General features: G+C 48.9%; 1 protein-coding gene across 9 annotated transcripts in view; it reads left to right on the top strand.

The window, feature by feature from the left end:
- Mprip (myosin phosphatase Rho interacting protein) overlaps window positions 1-12,643 on the top strand; it is a 124,895-nt gene that overhangs the window by 73,141 nt on the left and 39,111 nt on the right. For 5 of the 9 annotated variants that reach the window (XM_048448062.3, XM_048448058.3, XM_048448060.3 and 2 more), the window contains exons 5-7: window positions 2,971-3,055; window positions 8,167-8,404; window positions 9,388-9,898. In XM_048448062.3, coding sequence (XP_048304019.3) covers window positions 2,971-3,055; window positions 8,167-8,404; window positions 9,388-9,898 — 834 coding nt within the window. The remainder of the gene's footprint in view (window positions 1-2,970; window positions 3,056-8,166; window positions 8,405-9,387; window positions 9,899-12,643) is intronic. The other 4 variants (XM_085695003.2, XM_048448065.3, XM_048448066.3 and 1 more) reach the window with 1 other exon arrangement.

Raw genomic sequence — 12,643 nt, 5'->3', positions numbered from 1 at the left:
ATGCTCACCCTCCTAGACTTGGATCTAAGGAAGACCCCAGTGGCATTTGGGATTGAAAAGGAAGTCTGAGGTTTTTCAAGACAAGCTGGGAGTATCTGGAACTGGGTTACTGATGCCATGTGGTTCAGAGAGGTGATGTTTAACATCTGTCTGACTGATCCCTTTGAGAACTACCTTGGGATCCTGGCTTCACTCTGAGATACTCTCCTTGGTCCTTCCTCTATTGTCTTCTTTTGTCAGCATGTACCATGGTGGCCTGCTAGGTAGACATGGTTATTGATGATCATTAACTGACCAAGGTACCAGCAAGCAGCCTGTAGTTTCAAAATTGTGTATGCTAACTAATACTTCCCAAGATGTACAGCTTATTGGTAGGTCTGTGTCATGGCCATTGTTATAGCAGGCCACCTGAAGCTCTTTCTCTCCTCTCCTTCCTGAAAGCCCTCTTCTGACCCAAGCAGCAGCTTCTGTAGTCTTGACCACATGCTGGGATCTTTGGTACCCATAGAAGTCAGGCATGACACAAATGTTCCAAGAGCAAGTGCTTTTCCTCATTTTCTCTGTCTCCTCTAATGGCGAGTCCCCCTCCAAGGCGATCATGGCTCTTCATCTCTGTACCCAGGCCCCACTGGTCTACATGCTCTGTCACATCAAAACCAGTTCCTAAGGAGAAGATACTTTCACCAAATTGGATGGAGGAAAGCAGAGACATCTACCACCTACTCAGCTTTCCTCCCTGCCTCTCCCCACCCCAACCCAGATTGGCTGAAGGAAGTGGGTTCGTTCTCTAGTTCTCTCATGCCATGAGTGACTTCCAGGCTGCTGGGACCATACTGACACAGCTTCTCCAGAGGATTGATGGGGGCTCATGTTTGCTTTCTGGCTTACCCAGAGGCTAGGATTCTTTACTCCCTGTCCTGCCAACAGCTCTGCCCACTCTCATTCTTACTGACCTAGCTCTGCCTTTGGGAACTAGAGAAACTTGGTACCCAGCAGCTTCATGTTACTAACTGATCCCCATCTCTTCACTGCATTGTTGCTCTTCACATTTCTAACATGTCTGAGTATGTTGGATATATCCCACTGGACTTCCTTGACAGAGTCACATGTTGCTGAGTATGGCAGCAGACACCTGAAATACCAGATTTGGGATACTAAGGCAAGAAGAGGATCAGGAGTTCCAGAACAGCCCAACAGTCTGGGCTACGTAGCAAGACATTGTTTTGTTGTTTTGTTTTTCATGGGAGGAAGAAGGGAGATATAGGAATATAGACCAGTTCCATTATGCCTCAGCCCTGACAGCTCTGTCCCTTGCTTAGCAGTGACCGAATGTCCCAGGCTTCTCTTCCTTAAACACTTTCCAAGTCCCTAGGTAGCTGAGCAGTCCAGTTCCTCTTGTTGAATGCACCCTGCCAAGGCTCCTTGGTGACAATGGGTAGAACACAGGGGTGTTTGCGCACTCTGGAGGTTGGTTGTACAACCCCTGCCCTATGCCCCACATACCTGGGGGCCCCGATGGGAAGGTATCTTGGCCTGGGATTCTGATGAAGTTGTAGGAGTCACTCCCTTCAATCACGGATCCTCAAGTATCTGCCAGAAATATCAAGTGATATGGAGCGGTTCCAAAATCCAGTCTTCCTGGAAAAAAAAAAAAGGAGCAGGAGGATGGGGGTTCCATGCACTGGGAAGCCTGTCCATCTGCTAATCTTCCAGATGTAACTCCTTCCTTTCTTTGGGATCGTGGAGAAGTGACCAACAGTACTCTGAAAGAATAGGCCTTTGTACTCTTAGCAGCTTGTGCATCCCTGGGCATGGGTTGAGTTGAACTAAGTAGTCCTTTGTGTAGCAACTGTAGTTCCCTGCACAAAACTTGGCTTCCCTAGCTTCCAGCTCTCAGGACTACTCTGAAAAGCAACTGGTTGCATCTCTTCCCTTCCTGCAGCAAACCCAAATTATAGAAGCACCTCAAGGAGCCCTTCTTTGCTCCAGGGGTACTGATAAGTACAAGAATGTGACCACCGCCATCACTACCCCAGGCCTGGACCCATCATGGGCCCTTGTGATTCCTGCAGCTACTGCTTGTCTAGAGAGAAGGCTGACTGCTGTGCCCCACTTGGTCATGGCTGAGACCAGATTTCAGAAGCAAGCCCTCTTACCTTTATGTTATAGTCCTGAAATTCTGGACATGCCCTCATTAGCCACTAGTCTCAGAAATAAGATGTGCTCCAAGAAGCTCGGAGTACCCAAGGCTCTGGTTAGATAGTGGCATTAACAGATCAGGGGTCCTAACCTTTTGCCTAGACCTCTTTCTCTCTCCTTGCTTTCTGTTGCTGGCCCAGAATGGCTTTCTAAAATACAAACTTTGGTGAAGAATACTTGACAGCTGTGTGGCCTTATCCAAACCTGGGACCTGGCATGTTTCCTGTGTAAGTAGTAGTCTCATTGGTTAGCCTCTTACTCCTGAGGTGACCCACCATGGGAACTTTGCTGATATAACTTCCAATTTTCTCCTTTAGTATCTGCCCCAAAACCCTAATTATCTGCCAGTCATTGCCTGGCTGTGTACTTGCCAAATCCAAATCTGGAAGAATGTTTTAAAGTTGAGACTCGGTCCTGAGAATAGGGTCAGTAATGGAACAGTGATATCCCTCCATTCCGTAATGCCTTTGATGGGCCCTGCCTCTTTGTCAGAATAGAGAATTCTTCTTGCTTTGAGCCCATGGTGGCCATGGAAGGGTCATTGTCTGACCTAGTCTTCATACAGCCTGTACTTTACTGGCTTGCTCTGTGATAGAGTCTCACCCAACTTCTGCCCTCTGATTTGGGGTAACCTGCTCAGTGTTACTACTAAGACTACTGAATAGGCCTCTCCAGAAAGGGCACCTGAGGGATGGAGGTCTCTACCACCCCAGCAAGGCCTGGAGTCATGGATCCTAAAAGCCAGTGCTATTTCTCCTCTCTTCTTTGCAGGTGGCTAGAGATGCTCATGGTGTATCCCAGAACCAACAAGCAGAACCAGAAGAAGAAACGAAAAGTAGAGCCACCCACCGCACAGGTAGGCTGGTTGGCCTGTCTCCTAGTGGAGCTGGGCCTGGGAAGAAGTGAGGTGAGGGCAAGAGAATAGGGAAAGGTATGGCTCAGGCTGAGGTGGTCACAACTTGCATGCTGCCTCCTTCCACCTGTCTATACTTTAGGAGTCATAGGCCATATGTCATTCTCTCTAAATCACTAAGCAGAATAGCCTGCTAGAATGTCCTGGGCTGTCTTCAGGAAGTTTCAGGCCTGTGCCAAGCAATAGCAGCTTAACTTGTGACCCTTCCCCTGCCCATCCTGTCATCCTCTGGGAAGGGCAGAGTTGTCTTTTCTTTTGCCACAGTCGAAGGAAAGAAGTGTCCCTGTAGATAGCAGGCTAAGCAACAAGGAAGGTGAGCCCGGGAGGGTCCCTGCTTTGACTGTGACCAGAGCTAGGTGACTGGGCAGTTCTTCCCTTCCTCCCACTGTCCCACCCTTTCTCATTCCCTCCCTCTTCCTAACTGATATTCTGGGCTCATGGGCAGAGGGGCTCTGCCCCCATTCCTGCTGTGTTCATCACACTCTTGGGCTCTGGAAGGGTAAAATCACCATTCTGAATTTCCAGCAAGGGCCTTTGGCTAGGGTAGTAGTAGGTACTTAGTGTTCATCTTTTTCCCTCTGTACCAAACGTTGCCCTCACCAGGGTTTTGACCTACATTAAATAAATTAAGTTAGTCCTGAGAATGAGCAAGATAGGTCTTCTGGGCATCACAAAGCCAGGGTCCTGTGGAAGCAAAGAGAGGCTGGCCTGGTCCCCACATCCCTAAGACTGTTGTGGACAGTTTCTCCTCCTAGCAGGGTGCAGCTCAGGCCTGCCCTCCATTGACCACCATCCATCCTGCATATCATCTTTACCAAAGATGCCCAAAGGGCACCTGAGCCAGCCTTCTCTAGAGAGCAATGCCCCTAACTAGAAGTCATTAAGACATGTAGTCAGAGAAATGAAAACATGCAGTCAGTTTCCGGGAAACTGAAAGTAGAACCTTCTGCTACGGAGCAGCAGTTAATGCTCAAATCCCCCAAGCTGCCTGGTTTGAGGGGAAAAAGTCCTGGCTGAATAACAGTGGTTAGGGTTACGCCTTGTTTCCATGGTGATGCCTTGGAAACAGTGCAGTGCAGAGCTTCTGCCTCCAAATAAGGTAACTCCGTATGTACAGGAGACAGCTTGGGTCAGGCTAGAAATTTGGATGTGTCCCCTCCCCCACAACTTTGTCCCTTCCAAGTGATACTGCCCTGTGACTAGACTCCAACTCTCTAGCAAATAGAAAGAGCCCTATGATCCCAAGACAGGGAAGGCACCCATTCCCTGAGGATATGCCTCAGAGCCCAGGCACTGAGTTCCCAGACTCTTCCCTCAGTGTTATGGCACTCCCTCTCCTCTTCTCCACAGCTGACCTCTGGTTGGCCTCAGGAGAGAGACAGGGACTGCATTTGGATTTAAGTTTCTGGGTACACCCCACAAACATACACAGCCTGCTGCCAGAGGCATTTGTGTGGCCCTTATGGTTCTGTGAGTGAGCATGAAGCTCTATTTTCTCCTCTCTCCCATGGACCTGCACAAGCCTAGAAGAGTTTTGGTTTAGACCACTGAGGACTGGAAGCCTTGGCTTCTGCCATGTCTAACTAACTTCAGCTTGTTCCTAAAGAGGGGATGGCCATCATACATATGCTCCTGAAGAGAAGGCCTAGAGTAGAGGGAAACAGGAGTCCCCCAAAGGCATGGCAGTAGCAAGAGTACTCTAACTCTTCCCAAGTCTGTTGCCCACATGGAACTTGGGAGAGTGGCTCTCTTCTCTGACCACCACCCCCCCCCCCCCCGCACCAATTCCCTGCCAAGGCTCTAGGCCTTTGACAAAGACTTGGGTGATGCCCTTGCTCTGTATCTGGACATGTTGAACATTCCCTGTCTTTCCTTCCCTAGGATTCTTGGTTTCTGTAGGGCCTCAGCTGCCCTCTATTTCAGAACCCTTCTTCCTCACTGTGGCCCCTCTTTCATTTTCATGCCAGAGAAGTAGAAAAAGGTACCCCTCAAGAAGGAGCTTACTCTCTTTTTTCTTGGCTCTAGAAGCTCTTCTGAGTGCCTATGATAGCAGCCAGGATTCATTACCGTGTTAACAACAGAAACATGACAGCTGGCTACTGAGGATTTGGTGCAGTGAACCTAGGTGCCTGCAACCTTTGCTAACCCAGGCTGGCTCTGTGCAGTGTGTGCCTCTACAACCCTTTGTGTGTCTGTATCCACCCAATTATATGTCTCATCCACCTGCTCAAAAGAAAAAGTGAATGAGAAAATAAAGAAATAAAAGGAAAGAAAGAACATGGCTCCTAGGTATGGTGGAAGAAAGTTTATTGTAGATACGTGGGAGTGCATAGCCAGAGGCAGAGACATCTGGGAGAGTCCAGGGTAGACATGGAAGACATGAGCAGACTGAGCTGGGCCATTGGCCCTGGGGGTGGGAGGAGGTATGACGATAACAAGGTACAGAAACCAAAAGTACAAAAGAGGTGGAATAACCTAAATGGCTGTACTATATAGGGAAGAGCCTCTGGGGGAAGGGCAGCCCAGCCTCTGGGCTGAAGAAGTTTAGGGTGGGGGTGGGGTATGCCCCCTGTACCCTGTAACTGATAGGGACTGAGGGATGCTGGGTGAACCTGAAGGCCAGGTCTGCTTTGATATGTTAAATAGGCACCTCAGCGGTTTTACTCAGGGTTTGAAACTTAACCAAAGGATCTTGCCCAAGGATAGGGGAGCCTTTACCCATCCTCCAGAAGACAGAATACTGTTATAAAGGAGAAAGAACAAGCTCCTTGTGGGTCAAAGGTGTGGGTCAGGCCCAGTTCTGTGGCATGAGACCAGATGGAAGTGGGAGGTAGATAATTATATATCACCACCTCTTTGTGGCAAGATAGTAATTGACTGAAACCATCCCCTTGGCAGCCCCCTCAGCAGTATGAGTGGTTGGGCACAGGACAAGAGTAGGTACTGCAGGACGGCTGAGATTCCCATCCTTTCCTTATCTGAGCTCAGCATCTAAAGAGTCCAACTCTCTTATTACTTAGAAACTAGATTTCTGCTTCTTTTGAGTTCAGCCTACCTCCCACCCCTACCCCCAGACCTCTTTTCCTCAGATCCATATTGCTTCTGTGCCCTGGGAAAACTGGGGAATGACTTGGGCTACCAATAAAGAACAGCTTGTGCATGAGAACAAAGTGTGCATGTGACAGGTGTGAGTGTGCAGGCTTGAGTGGGATGGTGTGTCTTACATGATTCCTAATGCTATTCACAAAGTGTCACAGGCTGAGAGGCTGAAACAATAGACATTGTTGTTTTCTCAGAATTCTGGAGATAAGGAAGTACAAGGTTAAGGTGCCAACTTCCTAGTCCTCTCACACATGATAGGAGGACCAGTGTAGATAGCTTGGGCCTCTTTTATAGGGTACTGATTCCATTAAAGAGGAATGACCTAAACATATTCTAAAGGCTTCACCTCCACAAATCATCAACATGGGATGTTGCAAAAGGAGCGGCGGCCTGCATCCCACCACCTGGCTCACAGCTAGCTTTATCCGAAATAATTACATGGAAACTGTATTTATTTAAACACTGCCTGGCCCATTGTCTGTAGCCTCTTATTGGCTAACTCTTACATATTGATTAACCCATTTCTAATAATCTGTGTAGCACCACGAGGTGGTGGCTTACCAGGAAAGATCCTAACCTACATCCATCTTGGGCCGGAGCTTCATGGCGACTGTCTCATTGCCTTCTTCCCAGCATTCTGTTCTGTCTACTCTACCTACCTATGTTCTGACCTATCAGGCCAAGCAGTTTTTTTATTAATTAACCAATGAAAGCAACAGAAATACAGAAGACCCACCTACATCATTCCCCCTTTTTTCTGTTTAAACAAAAAAGAAAGGACTGTAACATGAGGGGCCGGCTTGTTGGTGTATCTGTCCCGCCCGGCACCCCATAGCCAGCATACCCCAAAGAAAATCACACACAGGACTCCATAAGATTATAAACTGATTGGCCCATTAACTCAGGTTTCTTGTTAACTCTTATAGCTTATATTAACCCATTATTCTCATCTATGTTAGCCACATGGCTCAGTACCTTTTCCAGTGGGCGGGGGGGGGGGGGAAGGTTACATCTTGCTTCTCTGTGTTCTGGGCAGGAATGGAGGAGGGAGCTTCCTGCTTCCCAGAATTCTCCTGTTCTCATTGCATCACCTCTACTTCCTGTCTGGTTTTCCCGCCTATACTTCCTGCCTGGCCAATCAACGTTTTATTAAAATACATGATTGACAGAATACAGATAATTCTCTGCACCAATGGGATAGGATTTTTTTATTTTATTTGGTTTTTTGTTGTTATTGCTGTTGTTTTGTTTTTTAAGATAGGATTTCTCTGTGTAGTCCTGGCTGTCCTGGAACTCTCTCTGTAGACTAGGCTGGCCTCAAACTCAGAGATCAGCCTGCCTCTGCCTCCTGAGTGCTGTGATTAAATGTATGTACCACCACTGCCCAGCCATGGGATAAGTTTTCCTTATGTGGATGAGCAACTGTTCAGACCTTAGCATTGTCTTATTTCAGTAATTCTTCCACATCATCCCTGGTATTTCATTCAAGCTTAACAGTGAGTAAGACCACAGGGTGCTATGGAATCTACTTTCTGCATTACCCCAATGATCTTGATTGCAGTGGACCTCTGTCAGAAGAGTATTCTTTTTTGCCTTGTCCTGTCTCCCTTTGTTTATGTCTCAAGTGCCTGAGGGTTTAGGAATGGCAGACTCCAAATCAACTCCTGTGGACTCACCCTTAATAACTGGGCTGCTATTCTAGGCACTGTCTAGCCATATATAGTTTCTACATGCTTGATGACATGGCTCTGGTAGAAACCCAGGATCTTCTCTCTGCAAGGCCCCTTGGACAAGATCCTGTGGTTCCAGAGAAAACAATCAGAAAAGAACGGCTTTCCATTCTCCAACACTATTTTACTGGCCTTGTATTCTTGTAACTTAGCAGCCAGGACTGATGAGCTAGCCTGGGCTATGTGCTCATATGCTGCCACCCCCCATTGTTATCTCTCCAGGAGCCTGGGCCTGCTAAGATGGCTGTCACAAGCAGCACTGGTGGTGGCAGTGGCGGCAGCAGTAGCAGCATTCCCAGTGCCGAGAAAGTTCCTACCACCAAATCCACACTCTGGCAGGAAGAAATGAGAGCCAAAGACCAGCCTGATGGGAACAGCCTGAATCCATCTCAAAGTCCCAGCCAAAGCCTGCCTCCTGCTGCTTGCACCCCACGGGAACCAGGGCCAGAAAGCAAAGAAGGTGAGCAGTAGCTGATCAGCTACTTGTTGCAGTGATCCATCTTGTACTGCTGGAGTGGGACCCCATCCAGTGGGCAGGAATGACACTGGGAATGTGACACAGGAGCTCAGTCATAGGCCCTGAACTTTTCCTCCCTCTGTACTTCTCTATATCAGTTCTGGGCAGCAATGGCCTAGCATGACTGGGTTCCTGGCTTGTGAACTTCAGCTTGGCCTCTCCACCCCACCTGTGAAGAAAAAAGGTTTGGCACCTACTCTGTTGGCCTAAGGAGAACTACAGACACTGTTCTGCCTCTGTGAGGAGGCCTCTGTTCCTGTCCCACAAGTTCCTATTACATTAGCTCTTAGAACCCTCTAGGTTAGTTGCCGCCTGTCTTTAGAGGTAGCAGTTAGGGCAGTCCTGCCCCTCTCCTCATTGTTATATTCTTGCTCAGCCCCTGGTTAGGAAGAAGGGCCAGGGAGGAAGCTATTAACATTACTGTGCCCTCTCCTCTTAGTATGCTGTGATGCCCCAGCAGAACTAAAGTTTCTATCGCTGCCTCCCTCAATCTGAGTTCTTCAACATATACACCAATCCACAATCCTTGTGCTCCATTTCATGCCAATTAAAGCCTTTCTCCCTGCCTTGAAAACGTACTAAGAGCCTGAAAGGTGTCTTGTTTGTTGGTTTCCTCCTGTGGTCTGGTAAAAAGCTATTGGTTAGGATGGAGTCCTGCTTCCCCACCAAAACTGTATACAAAAGACCTACTTGCCAGCCTGACTGCAAGTGACCAGACAGGGGAAAGGGTAGGGAGTAACGGCAACACAGATGGATGATCTTTTTCTGCCCACAATGCTCTCCTTCCACCTCTACCCCATATCGTAGCTGTGGAGTATGAGGGTAGATGATGTTGAGGCATCTCCTAGTTGATCATGAGCGGGCTTTTGGAAAGTTCTCGTGACAGAACTGGCAGCAGTCTGAGCAAGCTTCCTCTTCTGTTCCAGATGAAAGCACCATGAGTGGGGACCGTGTGGATAGTGGTCGGAAAGTACGGGTAGAGAGCGGCTACTTCTCCCTGGAGAAGGCCAAGCAGGACCTGAGGGCTGAGGAGCAGCTGCCTCCACCACTTTCTCCACCCAGCCCCAGCACCCCACACAGCAGGTATGGTTGTCCTGGATCGCCTTCACAGGAACTCGGCCACCCCCTTCACTCCCCAGGTCTTCCAGCCCCAAGTCGCATGGTCTACAGCATCTGCCCTGACAGCATGGGTGAGGCCAACAGGCCGCCCAACCACTTGGACTCCAGCAGTGCTGGGGGGTGGGGAACAGAGATACTGGGGAGCACCTTTGCCTTTAAAGCCAGCAGGCAGTATGCCGCCCTGGCCGACGTCCCTAAGGCCATCCGGATCAGCCATCGAGAAGCCTTCCAGGTGGAGAGAAGGCGGTTGGAGCGTAGGACTCGGGCCCGGAGCCCTGGCAGGGAAGAGGTGGCCCGTCTGTTTGGCAACGAGCGGAGGTAAGGAGGATGCTGGAGGGCTAAATTTGTGTACGCATACATAACACTCACGCAAGTGTACCTCAGGAACATGATTTATGTTTAGAATATGGAGCACTTTATCTCCAGGCTCTGGACTGCGGCACCAGTTCTCAACTCAGTGCCAGATACAGGGCTAAGTGCCTGCGGGCTGACTGCTCTAGGTTGGTGCTTCCCAGATCAGGCCGTAGGAGGCTGAATCTCACTCTTGGACTACTTCTGTTCTCAGAGAACACTCCCAGAGCTGCAGTTAGGAACCAGCCCCTCCTTATGCTGACAGTTCTACAGTTGGCAGAGGGCGCAAGAAAGTGAGGGCAACACAGGTTCTTTCCACGAGGATGCAAAAGGCAGCCTGAAAAGCTCCAGGTGTCCCAAGTATCACACACCCTCTGGACTTTGCTGACATGGCTCCCACCAGCGGCAGAAATGTAGCGCTTACTGCTAAAAAGATATGGCTCCTGCTGCTTTTCCCTTGCCCTGCTGTCCCAAGCTTGGAACTGTGCCCACACCCACCCACTCCCAAATTCTCTGTCACATCTGTGAGCTGGGTTTTGTGTCCATGCCAGGTTTTTTTACCTAATACCAGACAGATTTTAAAGGCCCATTGCTATCCCCAGGAAAGGTTAGAAACACGTGTCTATTTTGTTGGGGGGAAAAAGCCAGCTTTTGCTAGGTTTACAAAGATGTTCTCTGTTCAGAAAAGCAACTCCAGAAATATCCTGTCTTCCCTGCCCTGAATGTGGGCTAATGGTCAGTCAGGGTTAGGAGCAAGATAAGATTGGAAAGGACTTTCTTTCTCTTGTCCCCTTTCACAACTCACAGTTAGTTTAACACCCAACCCAGCTTGTTCAAATGGCTTATGGATCCTCGGGTAGACAGTGGACACTGAGTGCTACATGGCTCCCTGGCATTCCGTGTAACTATCTTCACAGTCCAATGGTGGCTCAATAAGGCACCTATTCCTCTTGATTTGTGGACGTGAAAACTTGAGCTCAAAAAGTTGGGTGACCTCCCACCCTTCATAATGAATAATAGCAAATGATAGGCCTTTAGCAGAAAGTCCTTTCCCATGCTAGGACCCAGGACCAGAGCTCATGATTCCTTTTAAGCATTAGGGATAATGGGTAAAAGGTCTTGCTAACAATTAAGGAGGCCTGCAGGGTGGGCAGGGGAGGGTTTGCACTGGCTAGTGGACAGACTATGATCTAGTGATTCGAAAATGGGGTTGACTATACCTTAAGTTAGTGTCAGGCCAGAGTCAACAATTTGCACACCTGCTTGGCTTGGCCACTTGTCAGAGTACTTAATTTTGAAAGCATTCTTGTCTGCCTGCCAGAGATAGATGCAGTCTCAAGGCTTTATTCCTGCATGTTCTTTGCCACTATGGGAATGGGTTTCCGCTGGTGTTGGTACTGGACTACTTCTGCACATTAACCCTGTAACTATCCCTTTCTGAATGATCTCGCTGGTTGGTATTGCTCTTTGAGGACTGTTCTCTGAGGCCCAAGCAGTCCACCTAGTACTGAACTGGATCCTTGTCCCTGATAGGTTAGGGTGACAAGATGTCAACCACTTTGCATTGAGTGGTAGCCAAGACAGACCTGCCACACAGCCAGGCAGTTGAAACCACAAAGTCAGTTCTGGAAACCTTAGTAGGCCTGTAAGAAGCTGCATCTGAGAGGAAGAGCAGCTCCGAGCTTTTTTACTCTTCAGACTTCAGAGCCTTTGAGGAGTTCTTAGACAGTTCTTAGGCCCTTGTCTGCTGAGTGTGGGAAAGCTGTGGTCCTTACAACACTGTTAGTAACCAGAAAATAACCCCATCCCCTTGGAACCCTGGCCCCTCCATCTTCCTGTGTGAGATCTACACCTGTCAGTTCCACCTGAGTGAAGCAGTTTCTGTGATATCTGTTACTTCAGAAACACCAGCTTAGCAACAGAGAACCAGTTAGTTATACAGAAGTTGCCCAAGCCCATGGTCTCACAGCATCTCTTGGTGTCCATGGAAAGCAGCTATAGCAAGTGCCTCCTATTTTTTATGCTGGCTACTCTGCTTGGAACCCTACAAACCCATATCATGCGTGCCAGCCTGGCCTGGCACAACCCTCCTCCTATTCTGGGGCCTGAAGTCCTCTAGCCAGATACAGTGCTTTCAGACCAAGAAGAAGCAGTAGCCCCAAGGCTGTGGCTATCCAGATCTTCCTGCAGCAGTCTGGCTGTGCAATACACCGTGACTGCACTTCAGCAGCTGCTTAGCTTAACTGCTCTCACAGTCCTACCCTAGGCCTCTGTAGGTCAGCAGGCTAACCCACACCAGTCTTCTAACAGTTCTGAGCATGGAGGCAGAGCGCCCAGAAGCCCTCCTAAATCCTGGCTGCCTGCCCTTGGCCTCTTAACTTCCTTGAGAAAAAGCCCTCTCAAGGTAGATTGTAGTGATCCCTGAAAAGAGAATTTCCTGGGAGGAACCTTTACCACATCCCCTTAGCTCCTCACCACTCTTTCAGAACAAGTCATGCCAGCCCTCATTCTGAGGGAATAAGGTGTCCCTAGGAGAGCAGGCCTCAGGTTTGGTGAGAAGGTTGGTCCTCCCAGCAGGTTTAAATCAGCTCTTAGACCCCAGGTAGGCAGCCCAAGCCTTTTGCCTAATCCCTCCACGGTGACTCCTCAGGCTATGGGGTGATCATGGGTTTCTCTCTTCAGCTTTAAATCTTTAGATAACTTTGATTTATC

This window comes from Myodes glareolus, chromosome 9, assembly GCF_982192425.1.
Source record: "Myodes glareolus chromosome 9, mMyoGla1.1, whole genome shotgun sequence".
Lineage (NCBI taxonomy): Eukaryota > Metazoa > Chordata > Mammalia > Rodentia > Cricetidae > Myodes > Myodes glareolus.
Note: the sequence above shows the minus strand (reverse complement) of the source record. Positions and strands in the feature narration are given on the sequence as shown.